This window comes from Harpia harpyja, chromosome 2 (genome assembly GCF_026419915.1).
Source record: "Harpia harpyja isolate bHarHar1 chromosome 2, bHarHar1 primary haplotype, whole genome shotgun sequence".
Lineage (NCBI taxonomy): Eukaryota > Metazoa > Chordata > Aves > Accipitriformes > Accipitridae > Harpia > Harpia harpyja.
The window spans coordinates 10,075,667-10,096,980 of record NC_068941.1 but is presented as its reverse complement, the minus strand read 5'-3'; the positions used below and the strand labels follow the sequence as shown (position 1 = coordinate 10,096,980).

The 21,314-nt window shown below is 41.7% G+C and overlaps 2 protein-coding genes across 9 annotated transcripts in view; one reads left to right on the top strand and one right to left on the bottom strand.

Moving 5' to 3' along the window:
• Positions 1 to 1,590, top strand: part of SCLT1 (sodium channel and clathrin linker 1) — a 47,210-nt gene extending 45,620 nt beyond the window's left edge. For both annotated transcript variants that reach the window (XM_052815266.1, XM_052815278.1), the window contains one exon: positions 925 to 1,590. In XM_052815266.1, the coding sequence (XP_052671226.1) occupies positions 925 to 987 (63 nt within the window). In that variant the 3' untranslated portion in view covers positions 988 to 1,590. The remainder of the gene's footprint in view (positions 1 to 924) is intronic.
• A 4,417-nt stretch (positions 1,591 to 6,007) lies between these two features.
• The window catches only part of JADE1 (jade family PHD finger 1), a 44,231-nt gene continuing 28,924 nt past the window's right edge, over positions 6,008 to 21,314 (bottom strand). For all 7 annotated transcript variants that reach the window (XM_052815233.1, XM_052815223.1, XM_052815203.1 and 4 more), the window contains 6 exons: positions 17,802 to 18,013; positions 16,219 to 16,386; positions 15,489 to 15,605; positions 11,288 to 11,818; positions 8,937 to 9,054; positions 6,008 to 8,018 (listed from right to left, as the gene is read on the bottom strand). In XM_052815233.1, coding sequence (XP_052671193.1) covers positions 7,117 to 8,018; positions 8,937 to 9,054; positions 11,288 to 11,818; positions 15,489 to 15,605; positions 16,219 to 16,386; positions 17,802 to 18,013 — 2,048 coding nt within the window. In that variant the 3' untranslated portion in view covers positions 6,008 to 7,116. The remainder of the gene's footprint in view (positions 8,019 to 8,936; positions 9,055 to 11,287; positions 11,819 to 15,488; positions 15,606 to 16,218; positions 16,387 to 17,801; positions 18,014 to 21,314) is intronic.

Below are 21,314 nucleotides of genomic sequence, written 5' to 3'. Positions count from 1 at the left end.
CCTGAAGACCTCAATAATTATCTGTTCCTCACCAGTCGCCCTCTGAAAGGTAACAAAGTGACTTGGTAAGATGTCTAGCAGCTAAATTGCTGTCCAGACCTTATTGCCGGTCTTCAGAACTGCCTTGCCATCTTCAGGCTTGGCAGAGGTTAGTGCTGCCAGCTGTCGAGCATGGCTTCTTTGTAGTGACTTAAGAACTTCATGCCAAGCCCCTTCATCTCCCTGCCCACCCCACCCCCCCACAAAAGACGTACCAGCCCTGTTCCCATTAAAGGCTGGAAAAAGCAGTCTCCAGGAGTACTGCTGCAAGAACGTCCGCTCTTCTGAATCTGAAGAAACAAGGTGTTCATTCTCTTCTAGCTCTCAGAAGAGTGAATGTTTGTGCGTGTGCTTCCTCAGAATCAGAACGGTAACTCTTCTCTGTATTCTGAACGTGTAGGTTGAGGGCTACTTTCTGACTTGACTTAATTGTGTATTCTCATTCCATTATCCAGCTTGCTTGTAAAATTAAATCCAATACAGGCTAGAGCTGGACTATTAGGGAGTCTAGAAATTACATTTTTCTTGTGGTTAGTTCAATGACTATAAATCTTAGCTATTTATTAAATAATAGTAATTCAGGAAGAAACATAAAAAATACAGGGTAATGTTTGCACAGGCTTAAAATGTGTGTATTCTATGTAGATGTCTTTGAAGTATACTCCTGCCACCTAATCTTTCATCATCATGAATTCTTTGGGATCTGAAATGAGACAAAAGCAGTAGTCATCTATAGAGTGCGTTGTGAATTCTGTTTACCCCAAATTCCCACTTAGCTATGCTTGTTCCCTCTCCTTCACAACACCTTCCATATTGAAGTTCTGCTGATACTTGGGAGCTTAAAAAACATTCTCTAAGAAGCTATCTGCTTGTTTTTAATTACAGCTCAGCCTGATAACTACACAGAAGAAAAAAGCTGCTTCCCTGAAGGATCTGGAAAATATTTAAACATATGAATTGTTCATTCACGCCGTGTTGGCGATAAGAAGATTGCTGGAGAAACTTCATATTGGAGCATTAAAGTCAACTGCATGGCAAGGCTTGTAAAACTTAGATAAACATTTTCTGATTTATTCAGGTAAGAAAGGGGGTGGACGAAGATACTGTATCTGCATGCATAGTAAAGATTGGAAGACGACTGCAAAATGATGTAATTAAAGTCCTTTAATGTAGCAGATGAAACAATCTGATACAGTGCTGTGGCATATTGGTCTTTTTTGGTCTAAAAAACACCAGCTCCAACTACGACAAGATTGTGTACAGGGAACAGATAACATTATATTGAAATTCATGAACAGCTTTGCTCACATACAGTCGATACCTTTAATTTTTCTTTGTAGTGCAGTAACTTGGGAACATTTTGAAGATCTTTTATGAATTGTAGTAAGACACTAATTAAATCATGAATGCCAAATAGTTGCTGTTTTTATAGTAGGCATTACAGCTGCAAAATGCCTCCACTGCCTTCCAGTTTTAAGAATTCGGTTCAGTTTGTTCTGATGCCCCTGGGAAACAGTTAATAAATAAAATGCTGCTGTGGCTACTCATACAGCTCATGTCGAAGAACTGTAATCTTTCTTCGGTTGTGCTTTTTCTTCCCGATTACTGTTTTACAATTGTTCCTTGCTTTCCTGTTGATCTGCTCTCTTGGTTTGTATGTGTCTGGGAATTTCAGTTCTCCGTTACTTCAGTTTGCACAAAGCTGGTGAAGTCATCCAGCTTTTATGCATTTTGAACTAGCATGTTTGAATTCTACAGATGCCACTATGTGGGAATCCTCTTGCGTACATGTTTTTGGTAGCTGAGAAACTTCATACATACCATTCTAAAATTAGAGCTGAACTCTGTTTTCTCTTTCAGCATATATTATAAACATTGGATAGGTGTTAACTGATTTTTAAGTGCTCCCATCTTGGAGTTATGTAATTTCTTGTCCTTCCTCTTAAATGTGAAGAGCGTAGTTCTAGTTTGTAACTTCTAACTGAGTTGATGGATAATGCTTACCCAGTGCTTGGTGAAAACTGTTGTTTTGGACTAAGAAGCCCATACGTCTGTCGCAGTGGATCTTGACCACGTTTGCATTTTAGAGGACAGACCTGGGTTAATCACCACATGGAGAAAGTAAGAGTGTGTGCCACCTCCTGAAAACCTGGCAGCCTCAAGAAAAATTTCTGCTTACTGCAGAGGAAGTTACTATTTTCTACAGTTGTGTACACACACACACACACACACACACACAAACGTGCTTCTTTACTAGTGCTTTCTCGGTTTGATATATGCCTGTATGCATTACAATCTCTAATTTTGCTAAAAGACTTCAAAGATTTTTTCAAAGCAACATGGATACATTGTCCAGCAGCTCCAAACGTCTGCTGCAGTGAGACTTTCATCAATCAACTGTGTATGTGATACAGAGGGAGGTAAGTACCAAGCACCTTATTTTAATTTGCATAATGCACATCTGAGATGATGACAGACCACCTGGAAGATTTTCTGTGAGCTATTAATCCCATTCACCCCTTAAAGAGAGGCTCTAGCTGTGAAGTGAAGCCTGGCTGAAAAACAGCAGGTAACTAAGTTTTTGAGGAACAGTATTTGTGGTTTTGTTCCTTGAGGCACAGAAGGGCACCTGCCTGGTTCCCTTTTAGTTATGGGTATATTCATTTCAACTTGCGGTGTGGCTCTTGTGTAATGGTTACTTGCCAGAATATGAACTGCAGTGATGACACAAGCACCTAACAGTAAAGTTAAGGGGCAGCAGAGCAATTATGGCAGATGACACAGGAAAGAAAAAGACTTCCCTCCTGTCTGCCTGATCCTCTGAGCAGCTAAAAAATGACCAAACACATTTGTCTGAACCACAGAAGGGAACGTGGTCAAGTGAAGCTCGTCATCTTACCACCACCTCCTTTCATTTCTGTTTGGTGTCTAGAGGCGGCTGCTGGCGTGTTGCTCACAAGTTGGACTTTCAGAGGAAAGGCACTTGCTGAGGCAATTAAAATTTGAGGCTTGCTGGTTAGGTAAGTTTTGCTCTCTCCCTCACGATGCTAGACTGTTTCATGGAATTGAGCAGCAGGCTTTTCAATCATCTGTTTTGGCTGTTCTACATTTGTTTCTACCTTAGGTTATTTCTTGTCACTCTTCCATTGGAAAGTGTTTGTTTCCCCTACCTTCCTTTCCCACACCAACACCAGTTTTTGAGTGTTTTAAAGATTCCCTAGTGTGATATCAATGCTCCCCATTGAGTAAAACTTTGTTCTTGACAAAGTTTACTTAGGTAAAGTTTTTAGGTGAATAGTTAGTTACTTCCATTCAACAGGTAAGATAGATAAACTGAGTACGAAGGTAGTACAGTTTCATTCTGGGCCTTCCCAAGGGCCCCACACACCTTCTGGCATAGGCCGGATCTTGAAAGATATATCACTGCGTATGAGAAACTTTTTCATAGTCTACTGCAGTGGTTAGCAAGCTGTCCTCAGCTCTGACCCACTCTTACTCGGTAACCCCAGCCCTGCAGTGCCTGTCAGAAAGGCTGCTGTCAGCAAGATCTACAAAGCAGCTGCAATAACCTCTTTCGGACTTTTATTCACACCTAGAAGAGCTTGTACTAGTATCTCTTAGGAGGGCCGTCCTTTAATCTTTATTCTCTGAAATATGTTTTTGAGGGGTGTCACTCACAGCTGCCCACAATGGGAATGCATGTGATACAAGTACAGATCTGAGAAACATTATTTACCCATAGCTGTTTTTCAAGCTGTATTGCTAGACATATGCCTTCACAACCTTGTCCTTTTCTTGCTCTGCTCCAAGTCCGTTCCATGTTTCCGTATGTTGAGTTTCGAGGAAGCAAGAGGAAAGGACCTACTCTGCCCTTCACGCCTTGTCTCCTAGAGATCCTGCTAGAGCAGCAAACATTCTCTGTCTGCATTGCTTGACTATAGGCAGTTTGAATGTACATTCAGTGGTCTTGTCTTGAAGATCCACAGGTAAGAACCTCATGTTCTTCTTCCAGTGGAACATGTGTATGAAGATTATGGACTTTGGAAGGACATCAGATACCAGCAAATGTAAACTATTTGAGGTAAGCAACATCTCTTTGAGGATCCGTTGATGGGATAGGCACAGCTGTCAGTAACAAGACCCTATACTATTCCTAACCAAAAAAAAAAAAAAAAAAAAACAACAAACCACATCTTTCTCTTGCAACCACAGTGTGCATTTTGTAATAATCCAAATTAAATGCTTATTTTAACCATGAAAGTTGTTCGGATCATTGCAGTGAAGTGTTTAAAAACCCAAACAAAGTAACTACTGCAAATTCTAAAACACTGCTGGCAAGGATACTGCAAAAATGTACAGCATTTATTCACATACAGACAAAAAGGCACAATTCTACTGAATATCTTAACAAAAAATACAGCTGTCTTCAACTAGGTCTTTATAAATACTTCAGAAAAGGGAGAAAATAAATACAGGATAGGGCCATGTAATATAAAATAGTCATCTCTACATATACTTTTTATTTCTATCTGTCTTCATGCACCTTTTTTAATTAATTTCAGCTGAATGGACACCAAAGCTAGGCACATAGTGAAAAATCTTCTGTACAAGGTTTTACAAATGTAATGACAATTTTCTCAAATTTCTGAAATTAAGATTTATACACAACACGTATAACCCTTCATTTAGCTTTGTGTGAGTTTATAACCTAACAAACGGCATTCCAGGCAACTTTACAGAAGTTCAGCTAGCCTACAGTTTGACAGAATACACCAATCATAATCAAAGATCTCTTGGTCAGTCTGCACAAGGAAAGGTAACGCTTAAAAACAGAAATTCAGCAAATGGTTCTATCCCAATAAAATACAGGGCTGGGTTTGTATTGTCACTGCTGTACTTACAACACCTCTTCTGCTGAGCGCTAAGCATGGGAGACGAAACTAACCTACAGAGCTAGTCACACTGCGGTCATCTTACAGCTTTTTTGGTTTTGGTTCAGCCTAACTTGAAACATTAGAAAGCTTATTAACCTAAATGTTGGGGAGCAAAACAGATAAGGCATTAATTCCGCACAACATTAGCATTCATAATAGTGCAAATTAACAAGGTACCTCTTTCAAACTGGTGTGAGGTTAAATGTTTACTTAGAATCCAAATTTAGATTACTCCATCTATGGCTTGACAAACAATTCCCTATACGGTCATGAGTTTCTTTCTTACAGAAAGTAACAGTGCCTGTCTGGAAAATAATCAGGATGTTGAGTAGAACTTACTTACCTGCATTTACCTTTTGTCTGTCTGTTGTTGTTTAATCAAATAAGTACTTATTCTTTTAACACGTCCCAAGAGTGACTACCTAATTTCAGATTCACCAGTTTGACTGAATTTCACCTCTGTAAGTCATGAAGTTAATCTAACTTCTTAGGACCAGCAATGGTTTTTTAAAGGTATGCTGTCTTACGCAAAATTCCCCTTCCTCAAAAGGTTAAGACTTCTCAGTTTTAAAACAAAGGATAGGGATGCACTCTGTTGAAATATTTAATTAAGTGATAACTTGCATAGCAAGATAGGGTGTTAATAAGCTGCTTTTTTTTTTCTTTTTTTTTTTTGTGATTGAATCCTCTGGAAGACTCGGTTATGGCAGAGTTCTACTGCGTTTTAAATGTTCCCTGCTCAAGAGGCAAGGGTCTAACATTAACAAGTGAGCGGATGTGATAACGGCAGGCTCGGAGTAGAAAACGGCGGGGAAGGGGGTTCTTTATGCCTGTCTTTCTGTAACACATTGCTGCTGAAACTTTTTCACCAGTACATACCTGACTTCCTTATATCTATGCAGAATTCCAAAATTTACAGGCTCCTAACGCTCCACTGTTATATGTGCACTCTACTCGGTACAAAACAGTATCCTAATGATCTGCTAAGATTATTGCTCACAGCTTACTAGTTATTGCCATTTGCAATTATTAAAAAAAAAAGTACACTATCAGAATATGAGTTCCCTCTTCCATCAAATCTAGTCCAGAATAGAATGAAATATTTTTTCTTCTTTTGACTGTAAAGAGCTAATCACAATTTATTGCCTCTCCATTTTACTCTGTTTAAAAATATATATTCATGTCCACTTTAAAGCAACCCTTTAGTGTCATAAGCCTGGCTTTCCCAGTACGTACCATTAGTGCATATGTGGTGGGCTTTGGGAAATCCTACCGACTAGTGCCTTAGAAATTATTTTTTTCTTGAATTGTCATCAGACTCCCAGAGGCAGGTGACTGACTCAACGGTGAAGGGTTACTCCACGGGCTGCTGCAACCCACAAGCCTGCTCCCTTTCTCAGACCTTGCTCAGTCTGAGTCTTTCCAAGCTGCTGTTGCACTGCAAGACAGCTGCAACCCTGACCTGTCCCTTCCTCCTCCTCCAGTATAACATCACGGTTCAATCTGGTCATCTCATAAGTAAGTGTCTTGACATGTAAACTCTGGAGCTTATGGAGGGTTTTGAGCGGCCATCTATGCTCAAACTGAATGCAAGACAAAACACTCTGCCAAGAGGGGAAAAAAAGACCTACCACCATCCAAGGAAAGTGACCATTTGTAATGGGGTTTAGCAGTGCAGTATGGTTAAACAACCATCTTCCATTCAATACACACTAGTTAAGAGCTTGTGCTTTTCCAGAACGCAGGGGAAGGGAGTAAAATTTTCTCAGTGCTTTTTAACTACAAGGGATGAATGCAGCCTACTTCCCCTACCCACCCTAGCCCCTTTCTAAAAGGTTTTCATGAGTTATTTTAGTGTTCATCACAAATCCTATTATAGTAGTGATGTCATTTCTCTGCTTACTCAGGAAAGTTGCAAATAAAGGAGATTCAAACTTCTCACAGAATGGGGGCGGGGGCAAAAAAAACCAGCTTTAAGTGCATGTAAACATGTTTATACAGCTCAGGAATAATGGGTTATCGATTTGTCAATCTGTAGCCACGTCTAAGAACTCTCCTCTCTCACACCAATAAATAATGTGGAGTTGGCTTGTAGGCAGTGACTCTACTGACCACGGTGCTGACACCGTGTCCCTGTGTCCAGTCAGGATGCCAGGATGCTTCGCCTAATAATGTCTGTCCTTCTGCTGATAGTGCTGTCTGGACTGAGCCTCTGCTGCCTGCACTTTTTTTCAGCCACTTCAGTCTCTGAGTCGCTCATTTCGACATCGGGGATGTACCCATCATTCTCACTGTCAGGCTTTAGCTTGCTTTTTGGCCTGTCCTTCGGTGAAACTCTGCCCACGCCCAGGTAGGGGTAGCTGGAGTTCTGGCGGCAGGTCTCCTCCGGGCTCTCACCCTGCTGTTGCCTCTCCCCCTTCTTTGGAATTCGGAATCCGCCCCAGTTTTTCACTGGGCTCGTGGGCGTCGTAGGCACTTTAACTACTGTCTGAGTAGAGTTTACTTTGACAAGCCCCCCATTGCATTTAGGCACTATATCCCTCCGCGTGCCAGGTGCTGACCTACCACCGGAGTGGTTCACAGCCCTTTTATTTTCTGATTGCCTCTGAGAGAGTTCTGTGGGTCTCAGTGGTTTGTGGTTGTGTTTAGAAGTCTTTTCCTTTAGCTCTGCCTTGATCACCTCGCACTGGGGACGATTGTCTCTTCTTTTTCTGTGGTCTGGTATAACTATGCCATTTTTCTGCTGTGCTGATACAAGCCGTGTTTCTGCAAAGGTCTTGTCAAAATTTAAAAAGCTACCTGGAGCTGCACCGCCTTCCCTTTGGCTGGGCTGCCGCAGCATGGATTTGCTGTCGTTCCCAGAGCTGTTTCTTACTGTGTCTCTCTTGTGTGGTTTTTTCAAAGAGTGGCTTAGAGATGTGCCCATTTGTTTCCTGAAGAACGCCGAATGCCATTTCAAATCCTCTATCTTAGGGGCATTGGGGCCCAAAGATGGACTATTGAACAACACCGTGTTTTCCATTGAGGAGAATGAGGAAGGCACACCTAAATGGAAACAAATTAAGTCAAAGTCAAGCAGTTCCGTGTCTGGGTAAATAACTGCTTTTGCATGTACCTATTTGAACTCTGTTCGTCACGCCTGACGTTCTTCAGCATAAATGGGTTTTTGGTTGCCGACCCAGCACCTTTACGTCACGATTATGCGGCTATGTCGTGGTTTGACAACATTAACTGCTGGTGTAGTTTACTCTCCCGTAGCTGTGCTGCACCTAATTGCACTTGTAGCAAATAGAAATCCTAGCACTACTCTATCCCCTAGGACAGAGAGACTCCTCAGAAGAGGGGGAGGAAAAGCAATCAGCAAGTGGAGCTGATCGATTGATTCTGTCTGAAATATGGTTTATTAGTTACTGAAAACTTTAAGGATAATCTAGTTAATGCAATAACTGTGAAGGTATTCATCTTCCTGAGAAAAGACTAGTCAATGAGATTAGGCAGAAAAAAAGTGGTCTTGTAAAACCAGAGCGCTACCTTTTCAAAATTCGTTTCTTTAAACTGCCATCTATGATGCAAAGAAGCACATACTAAACGCTAATGCAGCGGCACTAATAAACTGCAGACTTACTAGGTACCATATGGCACTTGAATGTAAGTCATGGTCTCTCTGTCATACGGGGTCATTAAAGAATCACACCAGAAAGGCTCTGAAGCAGCAAGCCATTCAGTGCCCCACGGATAAGAACACAGACTTAGCAGTTTCTATAGCAATGTGCCCCCCATTAGAGCTACACAGATTCTCATTTTTTCTTCCAATCTGCTGATGCATGGTGGACTACCCAAGATTTTAATGAGAATAAACGAGGTCCTGTTTGTCCTTCAAAATTAGCCATTAGCCTGTAACCAAACCTTTCAATGCTTCTGCCTCCTGTGGTCTTACGTGAAAAAGGTAACACTGAAGCATACCTGAAACTCTTTCTTGTTCCAGCTGCTTTGCGTAGATATTAAATATCTGCTCTTGAACTTTGCAAACAGATCTCTTGATTTTTTCCCTTCGGGTCACCATGTAAGTGAGATTACGCACCTAAAAGACATCAAATTGATGAGTTATTTTACAGGAATTATTTTTCTATGATGTTGTCAGTCTGTGCTTCGAATTAATTCAGTTTAAGTACTATACACCATTTAAACAAGTTAGTAATGTATTTAAATTTAACCTTCTTCAACACACTTCTTAGAAAAGAGTCTTAAATACCATTTAACTGACGGATTATTCCATCAGATTTGGGAGGGCCACAGCACAGAAGTAACTTCCATGAACACCTCAATCCTGTACATACAGACAGGAACTCTAAGAAATGCTGGAAATGCTTAAATTGACTCAGTATTAAATAGCCTAGCACCAGTTGCTTCTTATTGTTTGAGACACAACACAGAATTATACTTAATTAATAGCATGAAAATGTGGAGAACTATTCAACAGTACCGGTCTTCCTGATGACCCTGCTGTTGCAGTATGATTGATCAAAATGAAGGCAGGCCAGTCTCTTCATGCCATAGCACAACAGAGGTAGCAGGGACTGGAAACAGTAACAAACTGATGATTTATTTTGACTATCTCCAGGGTTTTTTTAGAAAACTACATTTCTGCCCTTAAAATGTGACTGGCGAATCTAGACAGCTGTGTAAGTTTCACAACCTCTGCTCTACTAGAGCTCAGCAGTTACTTCTTTCCCAGGCGAGGGAATCACAGGGAAGTACACGTGGGTGTTCCCAAGGCTCCTCTCCCAGTTCAGTGTAGCTGCATACAGGCTGGTGCCCTGTGAATTACAACCTTGGCGGCTGATCTCACCACCAGTGTAAGGAGGAGACATTTAACAAGCATGACTGGTTTTGCTAAGGTCCTGCTCTATTGAAGGCTTCTAGTCCCAGGACAGCCAGTACTTTTACGTAACTGTCGTTACTCTATGGATGTGAATGAAAAGGGATCTGTCTAGCCCAGTACCCGCCCTGATACAGTCCACGGTCTTTTGTTCTTCATCTTGTCTGATCCAAGCTGCACACACGACAGATACGTCATGTCCACAGAAGTACCTGTTTCATTAGGTGAACTGGATGACATGATTTCAAAGTCTGTGTCTAGATGGATGATACTGTCACTAATGTCAAGTCATAAAGAAGTCTACCCGACTTTATCTTGACAAGGAGAAAAAAAATGTAGGCCCCATTTTTTACTTTTTTTTTCCATCCAAGTTATCTTGGAAGTACAATCAGTGGGAACAACGGAGTAGTAAAGTATTAAAAATATTACTAGAGTGATGTATCCTGTTTTGACATCACACTTAAAAATGGAAAGGATGCCTACAGAATAATGTAAGATCCAGAGAACACAGTGACACTCAACTTATTTAGCTGATCAAAGAGAAGATTAGAAGAAATCTTGAGCATGCGGAGCAGAAATGAAAGATACTAGGTAGCAGCTACAAAGGATGCAGTAGATGCCTGAGCACCTGCTGTGCTGATTTGAAGACTAGATAGCATTCTGGAAGAAAGGCTCTAGTTCTCCCACAGGTTACTGACGCTGAGGTAGGACCTCTTGAGCCGGGTTCCGTACGTGGCCTATAAGAGCCATATGCTGTATGGATGTAAAAAACTAAAATAATTTCAGTACTCTTTCTCACTCTAGCTTATCTTAAACTCTACTAGTTAACCCCCAAAAAAACAGAAAGGAAGGAATTCGGGTCCTTGCAGGATCAGATGTATTTAAAACACCAAACTGATCCTACAGAACTGTTCTTTAAACATTCAGAACCTAATTGAGTGGAACATCATGTGCTTCCTAAACCTACTACAGAGACAGTCCAGTGAAATGTCCTCCTACTACGCTGTGTCAATGAGAAACAGATCTGCTGCAGAGCAAGGTAAGCTCCATAATCTTTTCCTTCTTGTGCACCAGGAAAGGAGCAGAGAAAGCCCTTAAAGGCTAAAAAAGCTCTAGCCAGGGGTTGCAGTACAGTCCACAGCCATCAGTGTTAATCAGTAAAAAAGCATAAGCGGAAATACGACAATCCAGTTATAAAGAGAGTCGATACTATAAGCCAAGACCTGCTGGCCCTGTGAACTAACCCTCTACTTGAAGAGGGTAATTGGTGCGCTCTGTAGAAATTTAGTGTTAACCGTCTTTTCCAACAAGAACAATGCTAAGATGCGGCATGGAGTGCCTGCACGCAAGGGCAGTAACTGAGAGCGTCGTTTGGAAAGGTGGCTAACGAAGGCTAGCGCACCTCGCACAAGCGCGGGGCAGCGCAGTGGCTTACCCGCTCCAGATCCTGCCGGAGGTGTGTGAAGAGCTGCAGTCTTCTGAACAGAACATCCTGTTCCCGTTTAGCCAGATTGTCCTCTTCATCCTTCTTTGGGGTAATCAAAGGCTTATTGAAGTTGGCTTTTCTCTTCAGCTTCCAGTACTGGTAAAGGAATCCCACCGGCTCCTCAGGCAGCCGCAGCGCTTTAGCCACTTCCAAAGACTCAACAAATGTATAGAACTCATCCTCCAGCTGCTGGAGCTTCTGCTTGCGGAGGCTGACCCTGTGGGCCTCCTCCTGGTTTTGATCCATGCTGTGGAAAGCATCGATGTGGGCAGGAAGAGAGCTGTCCTGAATCCCGTTCCCATTCTCCTGACCTGGGCTTTCACTGAAAGTCTCATCATCTGTTTTCTTGGTGGAGCTGTGCTTGGGACAGTAAGACTTAAATTTCACCTCATCATTCTCCGCCAGTATGGTCTTCATCTCCAAGCCGCGGTCAAATGCACAGGTGACGTGAAAGGCTGTTCTGCAGTTCTTCACTGAACACTACAGAAATTAAATTAAAATAAATTAATCAAATATAAATTTAAGAAGCCACACTACCTAAAACTGTTCAAGCAGCCAGGACTGCTTTGGAAGAACAACCCTGTTATGGCGCTCTGCTTCTAAGCTGCATGTACTTTCCTGCTCTCTTTTAATTAGGTTTACGATTTAGTGCTTTCAGGCCAGGCAACGATCAAGTGGCCCAGTGGGGCAGGAATGGTTAACCCCTCCCTAGCCCAATCACGCTATTCAATAACCAGCAAATCCACAAGAGGAGCGTTCTTACCGTCTCCGGAGCCACTCACGTAAGGCAGTGTTACACAAAGGAAAATGTTCCCCCTTTGACTGTGCCAGCATGAGAGAGAGGGAAAAACATCTCGGCAGCTCCAGGCCAGTCTGGTACTTTTAATTAAAAGTCTTTCCCAGCACCTGGACCCCGTGCTACCAAAAAGGCCTCCACCAAGGGGAATTTTTTTTTTCCTGTTACCCCTATTTTATAATGTGAAATATTAAATCACTGTCAGTCACTACTTCACTGACTACAGCCTTCACCTGGGGGATGAGGAGAACAGGAAATTCAATTTTTTGTCATCTTCCTTCCCTCCCAGTGAACCCAGCCATCGTGGAGTGACAGGCACTAGTTCAGCTGATTTAGCACTTCATTTAAATTACATGTAACTTTCTCTTGCAAAATGCTGTCATAGCTATTGCCAGCTGCAAACTGAAAGGTTTACATATATGTATGTATGTACATGCACACACGCATATATATGCTTTTGTATCAACTCGCACCTCTGCCTCCAGTGAAAAGACGTTAAAAGTGGAAATGAACATTAACTAGGAAGAAACAAAACTGTGCTTAACACAAGTCATCTAACCTTAAAGAGAAATGCATTGCACTAGTATGTTTGTACAGTACTGTGTAAAGAAGCCAAATCTCTTTTCTCCTCCGGGTTTTCCTGCTCAGGTTGACTCAGCAGCCAGATGGCACATAAAGGTACAACAGAGTTTAAACTGCCAAAGTTTCAAATGAACATTCTTTAGTAAAATCAACATATAAAAGGAATTTAAAAATACCAAAGCATCTTTTGCCCTTTCCGCTCTTACTAGCAAACACAGCAAAAGCAGCCCAACTGGAACACCAAACAGTACAGGAGAGTACTTTAAGCCACGGTTTCCAGGCTGCTATTGTCTAGAACAATCAGCTTGTAGCATGGCTAGTATTTTATTGGGAGAAGAGGGGAAAGCCTGCCTCATCAGAAGGAAATCTGCTGAACCTGGGAGAATATGCACTCTCATTTTTCCCAGCTTACTGCAGCTGCTCTCTGCACAGCCTAACACATACTTCCAGCTGCCGGCTTTTCTAATTGTTGTGCTCATCTCATAACATCTCTGGAGGATCAATCTCTCTCAGTTCATCCAGTTAACGCTACTTCCTTTCTATTGCAGTGGCTTTGTGTAATGTTCTTCTCTGCTGTATGAAATTTCACAACACCAGTCTATGTATTTCTCACTGCTAGCTTTAATGATACCAAGATTTATACAACTCCTATAACATGTCAGGCAAAACTCTAATTTGTCTCTGCCCCATAATTTCAAATGTAGAACTGTCTGAAGTGGCAGCCATTGTGCCTGCATGTCATCCTGTGTCGTCACTGGAAGGGGAGAGGTGGTATCAGAAGAAATATGGAAGGACAGTCCCCTGCACACCAACATACATAAATACTCAAGTGTTCAACTTAACTTAAACTACTGTAAGTTACCCCTCAGAACAGGTCTGGAGAATGGACAAAACAGTTTCAACTATGTAATAGTGGCCAAGAGGAAGGGGACAGCTCTGCAAGGAGGCATTGCGATTGCAAATTTATATGCTGTGGACAGATTTATTTTCTCTACTTGACTATTTTATACATGCCTTAAATGGAAACGGACTGATAGGTTTCACTGGAACTACTGCTGCATTGCTGTTTTACAACTTTTTCTGGCAACCTCATCAAATGACTCAGAGCAGAGGAAAAAAGGAAATGGATAAAACCTAATTTTTAAAAAGTGCAGGACTTTAGAAATCTCTGTGTCTTACTATCATGGATCCTGTAACATTAGCCTAGCCACGAGACAGTAATATCTCCCTATCTGTCTCAGGGAGCTTTCTGAGGATCGTTTTGCTGAAGTATATGAAGCACCTTGAAGGTGAAGAACATTACCACAACACTAAGCTATACTTTATTGTCTTTTTCTACACAATCACAACACTACTCTGAGTGGGTCACCTGTCCTTACTCTCATCATTTCTTCTCAAGTAAGGTAGATCAAAGTCTTGTCTCGTGTCTCAGGAAACCAAGAAATCTCCTCTTTCAAAAATCTGGGGCTTGGTAATGGGTTTTCTCAATCTCTCTAGATTTTAAAATTGTTCCTAAAATTATTATTTAACATTTCTGAGTGATTTTCCACTGTAAAGGATCTGCAAGTGCTTTACAGCTAGCAACCCAATATAAATATGCAGCTGAAACCACACTGCCCAGTCTGAAACGCTCTGGTGCAGATCAATTCAGTTATTTAACGGCGACAATTCACAGGCTACGGTGAGGAAGGCTGAATCCAAATCCAACTGAAACTGCAGAGAGAATTTCCGAAGTATGCAATGAGACCAACTGGCACTGGCCCAAGAATGTGAGTTGTTGGTATGAAACAAATGGCTTTATAGTGCTGGCTTTATAGTTTAATTATTTATTGCATACGGAAATCATTCTTTCTGGAACTAGGAAGACTAGACATGCGTTTTGATTCTGCCTCGGCTTGCTGTTCCAGGCAGTCATCATCCCTGAGCTCAAGTGAGCACCAGAAGTCAGAACGGTAACGTGGCACTGCTGCTACAGCAATGTCAACTGGGCAACTCACACCCAGGAGTTTTTTTCTCCTTAGAAACACTAAGAGCTCCAGAATCTACCCACAACCAACGGAGGAAATGGGGCTCATTTCTTCAGCTTGTGGCTTGCTTGAATCTCAGGGCAGACCAGTCAAACAATCTTTCTTTCATACTGCTCAAAAAGCCTAATATTACATAACCAGATATGCTCCTCAGCAACTTAAAAGCTGGACCAACAATAAAACAGTTACAGAAAAAATAGTTACAGCCAAAACAGTCCAATGTTAAGCAGTACCTAAAATTAGAAATTCAAAGCTACAACTAGCTTTATCATCAAAGTGAAGGTGTTCACTTCCACTGACTTCCCTGAGAGCTGGGCATGCTCAGCACGTTCAAAATTCAGGCTGTTACAGGAAATACTCAGCTCCCACTGAGGTATCCAACTCGTCTTAGAACTCGCTAAATAGGGACTAGCAGATAGGCTTCAGCACAGCAGCTTTCAGCTTTCAAGCTTCCTTTTTGTATGTGGTACATCACAGAAATACAGGTTTTTTTCCTTTACTCAACAACATTTAAGTTTTATTTCAGTGTATTAATAAACATATCAGCGTATCTACAAATCAGGAATTCTTACGGGATGACCTGCCTAGAAGGTAAGAGCACACCAATACTCAAAAGCACTTTGTGTGCAATTAAGGCCACAGTAACAAACAGGAAATCAAAGGAAGTTTACTGCGGATACACATTTTGTGTATCTACTAAAAACTGACAAAACAAAACACACGGATATTTGTGCAATTAAATTACCTGTATAGAAGCTCCAACTTTTTCATTACAAAGGCTGCACACCAGTGCCCACCTACTGCTGGGAATGTGAGAAACCTTTGTGATGGGCTCCATTTTTTCTGGGCTTCCGATGCTCACCTAAGAGAAAAAAGGTTAAAAAACGCAGAGCGACTATTACACTGTTAACTGAAAAGGGAAACAATTTTACCAAAGAAATCAAACTCCTTGGGTGCATATGCAAAATTAACGTATTCCAAGTTCCTCAGTTTATAAGGAACTAAAAAAATTAAAATTCCTTTTTTAAAAAATCAGTTCCTCGCTGAATGAACAAAGCAGTTTCAAGGCGAAGCCCACCAATTTAAAATTATCATACAGGATGAATATTTTGATTATGAGAACCCACAGGAATTCTCACTGTCACATCCAAACCTTCCTGATTCACCTTTAAAGTTCCATTTACAAAATATAACAGTACTTTGTGTGCTTGTTAAATGAGCTTTGCCCGCAGCAAAGGCCTAATTTTTTGAGGCCTAATTTTGGTTGACAAAGGTAATTACTTCCTTTACAGAAGAGGCTCCATCCTGCCAGACTTTGCATCTAATTGAAAATCTTTTATACTGTCTTCCTAAGAAGTTCCATGTACACGCTACACTCATTGTAGCAACACACACTAGGTTGAACAGCGTTTTTGACAGATTTCTTCTCTCCCAGAATCACTGCAGCCCTGAACTCCCAGAGGGTCGGCACCTACCTCTGGAATCCACAGAGCACAACTAACGTGGACCCACTTGGTGCCACTGCGGGTCGGCTTCATGGCACCACCCTTCTTGGGACACAGCAAACACTTGGGCTGAACGCCAAGCGCGCAGGTCCTGCACAGCCAGCTGCCTTCCGGCACCTTCAGGATCCCGTAACAGGCCTGTGTTCCCATTTACAGAAAAAGGGAAGAAAACAAAGGAAACAACATGCATGAGCTGTTCTCACGTAGCCTCTCGCAACTCTCGAAATGTTCTTTATGGAATTCCTAACACTATAGAAACATTAGCTTGTGGAGGGTCTCAGGATGCTTTCATAAACTTAGCCAACCACTTTACCCATTCATTCCCCAAAAAGATCTTTCAGTGAAAGGAGCAGAAGTCATGATCAGCTGTTAGGCAAAAAAACACTGCCCACTTCAATTGGGGAAATGAAGAACATGTTTGCCAGCCCAAAGGGCAAGGGGACTCCTGACAGACAACCCTGCCAGCAGTGATCTAGGATGAAGTTCAGTATCACAAAGGCTACACGTAACAGGAACTAGACTGTATCTAATTCAAAAGGCAAGAACCACAAATTAAAGAGCTCTGCTGTGCAATACTCAATGTTAATCCAAAGCACTGGGTTTTACTTCTTATTCAGAGGTAAAAGTGCAGAACAGCAACTAATTAAGACCACTCTTTTTGGGAGATTGCGTCTTTATGGAGACCTCTGTCCCAATTACTGTCAGTTTTACCCCTCTTAAGTTTCAGATTTGACGTGATCAGAGACTAAGGATAGAGAACCACTGCAGATCTAAAAACGCCACATCAGAGTATCCTGCAAGATAGCCATTTGTACCTTACAGCTGTCATAGGCGTATTTCTTTATCATTAGTACAAATGCATTTAAGTAACACATGCAAGAAAACGCCACTCTTGCTCACTAGACACCACAGTTTTCCGAACACTGAATGACAAAGCGAACTTCTTAAAGCTGGGAGGGAAAGACAGCTGATAGGAAGTCATCTGCTACAGTAAAAAGCATCCACGGAAACAGATGCGCTAGAATTCTGTTCTTTCATGGCAAGATGACTGACATCTTACCTGCCACAAAAAGGTGGTACGTAATAGTGCTTCATTAGCTCAGCTCAGGTCAGTAGGTCCTCCATTAAATTAAATTGACTATAATAAATCCTACTAGTGACCATAGTGATTGCCTGAAAGTTTTTTCCCCTCCCTGCTGAGCCAAACTTGCTGATACTAGAGGTGTGTTAGCCCCAGCAGTGTGCAGAAAGAGGGGAAAAGAATATAGCAAAAGTAGTGGCCAGGTGAGAATGTACAACAATACACATGTGTATGTTTTGGAGAGGCAATTCCTCACCTTGTAACCTCCTCCACACACACGCAACACCATTTTTAACCCTCTTAGCGTGACGTTTCTAGAATTAATTCATCCCACCGCTCAATGGTGAACTCTGCAACAACTTAACAGATCAATGTCTGTCACTGGAAAAAATCCAGTCTGTTATGTTTAATGGTTTGGAAAAGTTTCTGTCACCACACCGCCGCCCCCCACACTGTGCCCTGGCTGCCATACCTGGTGCACGCAAATATTGCATTTGTCACAAAACACCATTTCATTGCCATCTTCTCCATCTGGAGACTGACAGACATCACAGACAACGTCTTCATCATATTCAATCCCAAGTCCTTCTTCCGTCTCAATAGCATGACTCATGTTATCGTAGCATCGTTGTTCAAACTCCTCTATGACCCTTTCCATCGTGTACTCATCCAGCTCAGGCATCCCTGGGAAACAAGAGTTGTTACTTATTTAAAGGAAAGAGCGATAACCACCGCCACACCCAACTCCAGCTTCTTTCTTAACAGATGAGTAGATACAGCCGAGCCCCACACGTACGCATGTCATTCCTAGACAATCATGCCTATTCCAGCATGAACTAGGGAAACTGTAAAAAAAAAAAAAAAAAAAAAAAGTCAGAGAAGTCTTATAATTGTATTAAACAAACAGAAGTGCAGTATCCAAACCAATTTTTCAAAATCCTGAGAAAAACTTTCATAAACTGATTTTGGCTTCCTGGTCATATTCTCATTTTTCCTTCTGGGACAGCACTGTCTATGGCTTTTGCTTCAATTTTGCAACCCAGATGTTGACTCTTTGGTGAAAGATTTGGGAGTGTTCTGAACCAAAAGTGATGGGGGCAGAGGGGAGAAATCAATGACAAAACCTGCTAATGATACTTGTAACAAACTTGCAGTTTCTAACAACAGTTGTTGGGTTTTTACAAGTTCCAACCCAAGTGGGTGCAACCCCAATTGAGGTCTCCATCAGACCCTGCTACACCAATGAATTAGTTTTAACAAGTTAAAAACGCAGTTGCAATAAATGCAACATCAAATCTGGGACAATAAATAAATACAACATCTAATCTGGGATTTGGTCTTTTCAAACAGCATCCATCAGAAAACTATTCATAACACCACAGCTACAGGCTGATTACATTATAGTTTTATATATTTCTATCAATTCAAATTTGTTCATTATATTAAATTACCATTATAGACCTGAAAAAATATCTATCACAGAAGCAGCAAGAAAAATATCTAAAAAGAGCACGGTGCTTCCCCCTCTGGCTTCCATCTCTCACTTGCTCTGACAATGGCTGTAGTACTTCCAAGTCGGTACTACGCCAACGTTTACCACAAAATCATGCCACACAAACACCAGTGAAACCAAGAAAACTATGCTACTGCAAATAATCATTTTCCTTTTGCAAAGTCAGTTCAGCACAAGAATTGCCATATACTTAAAGCACTACAATGAAGGGTAGGCTTAGGAAATCCCGCTTTTGGTCTAATTCCCAATACCTAACATTTAGTGTGACATACAGAAGATGGCAACCTCGTGATGTGTGCTTTAACAAGAAAATCTGCCTTTTGGCTCTCCCTGTGAATAACTGAGCCACAAATCCCACAAAACAAAGAAGGAAAAAACCTCTCTATCTCCCCCAGATCAGAAGACAAACACTCTACAAAAGTAATTCCAGCTTCCCTTACTGACAGGTAAATCCTTGCGGCAGAGATCAATGCATCCCATACTACCCAAACTGAGCAGCTGAAAGGTCGCAAGAGGGAACATCCGAAATCCTGCTGATGAAGCACAGTGAATTTTGCCCTGCAGCCCAGAAATATTGCACCGGCAAAGCAGATGCTGGCAAGTTTTATACCAGTTTGCAACTAAATGCTAACCTCACAATTGCTATCACTTTATAAACGACCTTTAGAGATATGTCACTTATAAGGGTTAAAAAAAAGTGAATCAAGGGGCTGCGGCTTCAGTTCAAATGTTTACGTTCATTCTTTTAAAGACAGAATATACATTTTCAGTACCTGAAGCACTCCCAACAGATACCAAAGAAAACACAGGGAATTCATAGCTGCAGGGATACCATAAAGGAAGTGCTACAACTGCAGATCAGGAAGTATTTCACTTTTCAAATGCCCATGAATAGTATCTGCAGAGTGCAGTGTCTGATAGAGCACCCAGGTTCATGTTTGAAGACCCACAATGTACTGCCTGGTAGCGACAGGAGCATTTCCTTGCCTCTGCGTACAGCAAAACTGAGTGGATAAAGAATTAGAGCAAACAAACTACAACAAACTGCACCAAAACACAACGTGGAAGATCAGAACTGTGAAATTCTAGCTGTCAGTGTTTCATGTGCAACGTGTACTTTGAAGGTTACGTTGGTGTAGCAGAATGGCTACCACAGGGCTTCATGCACAGGTACGTATCTGCATAAGGAAGAGCCCCTCTTGTGCGCTTTATCGCTCATGCTGCTTACACCCCAGTGTAACACTGTGGTAGCCCTCCTCTGGTTTTCACAAAAGACAGACAGAGGGAATTATCTACATTGGATAGATGGGTATCAATTACAAATCATAAACAGTATTTTTAATTTTCCTTTGAAGAAAGCTAAGGGGACCTGGCTCAAGGCCAGGACTTTGAGCAACCTGGTCTAGTGGACAGTGTTCCTGCCCATGGCAGGGGGGTTGGAACCACATGATCTTTAAGGTCCCTTCCAACCCAAACCATTCTATGATTCTGTGACTTGCTGCTGCTGTTTTCCTGAAGATAACTGGACAGGTAACCTAAACTCTTCAGTCATGAACTGTTCTGAAATCCTCTAAGCCCAACACTAAACCTGAGCAGGCCTGACTTGAGACCTGGAAAAAAGGCTTGGGTAAGAGACTGCGTCAAGGCTGGGTCGTCTGTTTCTTCCATATGTGGGTTTAAAACAGAGAAACTTTTAAAGAGTTACAAATGGTCAGTTTGTGGTTTACTAGGTCTTGAGTCATGCCGTGTACGGACTACAGCCAGGTAAAACCCGTATGACTAAACTGTAACCCAAAGCAGGGAACAGCCACAATGCTAAAACAAAAATCAACAGTGTTCACCAACATGCCCAAACCTCTTCCATCTGGCACAGCATCTTTTCCCTTATCTAAACAATGTGGTTAAAATTTGTGCTGACTTACATCCTCTTCGATTCCAGTGAAATCCTCTCCTGAAGCACACACCTTACCAAAGAAATGTTCCTGTTCTTGCCCTGCTTCCCTGCCCCTTCCCACACACAATCCATTCTGTAGAAAAGGCAATAGTTGCTCCCCTTGTGACAGCTCCTCTTCCTGCTTCAGGACTGGAGCACACGGTCACAGTAAGTTTTGGGAGATTCCTCCAATAAATCACTGTGGGAATTCCTTACTGTCTCATTCCCTGCACAATTCAGCTCGCGTAGGTTCTCTAAACCTCGTCTACCTTCTTCGCACTGAACATCACTAGCTAAAAAGATGATACGGATGTGTGATGCAGAGAGAAATAAATACGTGAAAAAAAAGGACTAACTGGAAAAACTACCTGAATGGTCTACCTGAAGTTCTCTTCAAGGACCTTGATGGCAAAATGGGAACTTTGTGACAATTCCCTTCTGAAATGGAAAGCAGCACAGAAAAAAGCCATGTGGCCAGATTCTGACCTGGTCTAAGCAGATACAACTCAGCAGTAATGAAAGCATATATCTTAGGGCTT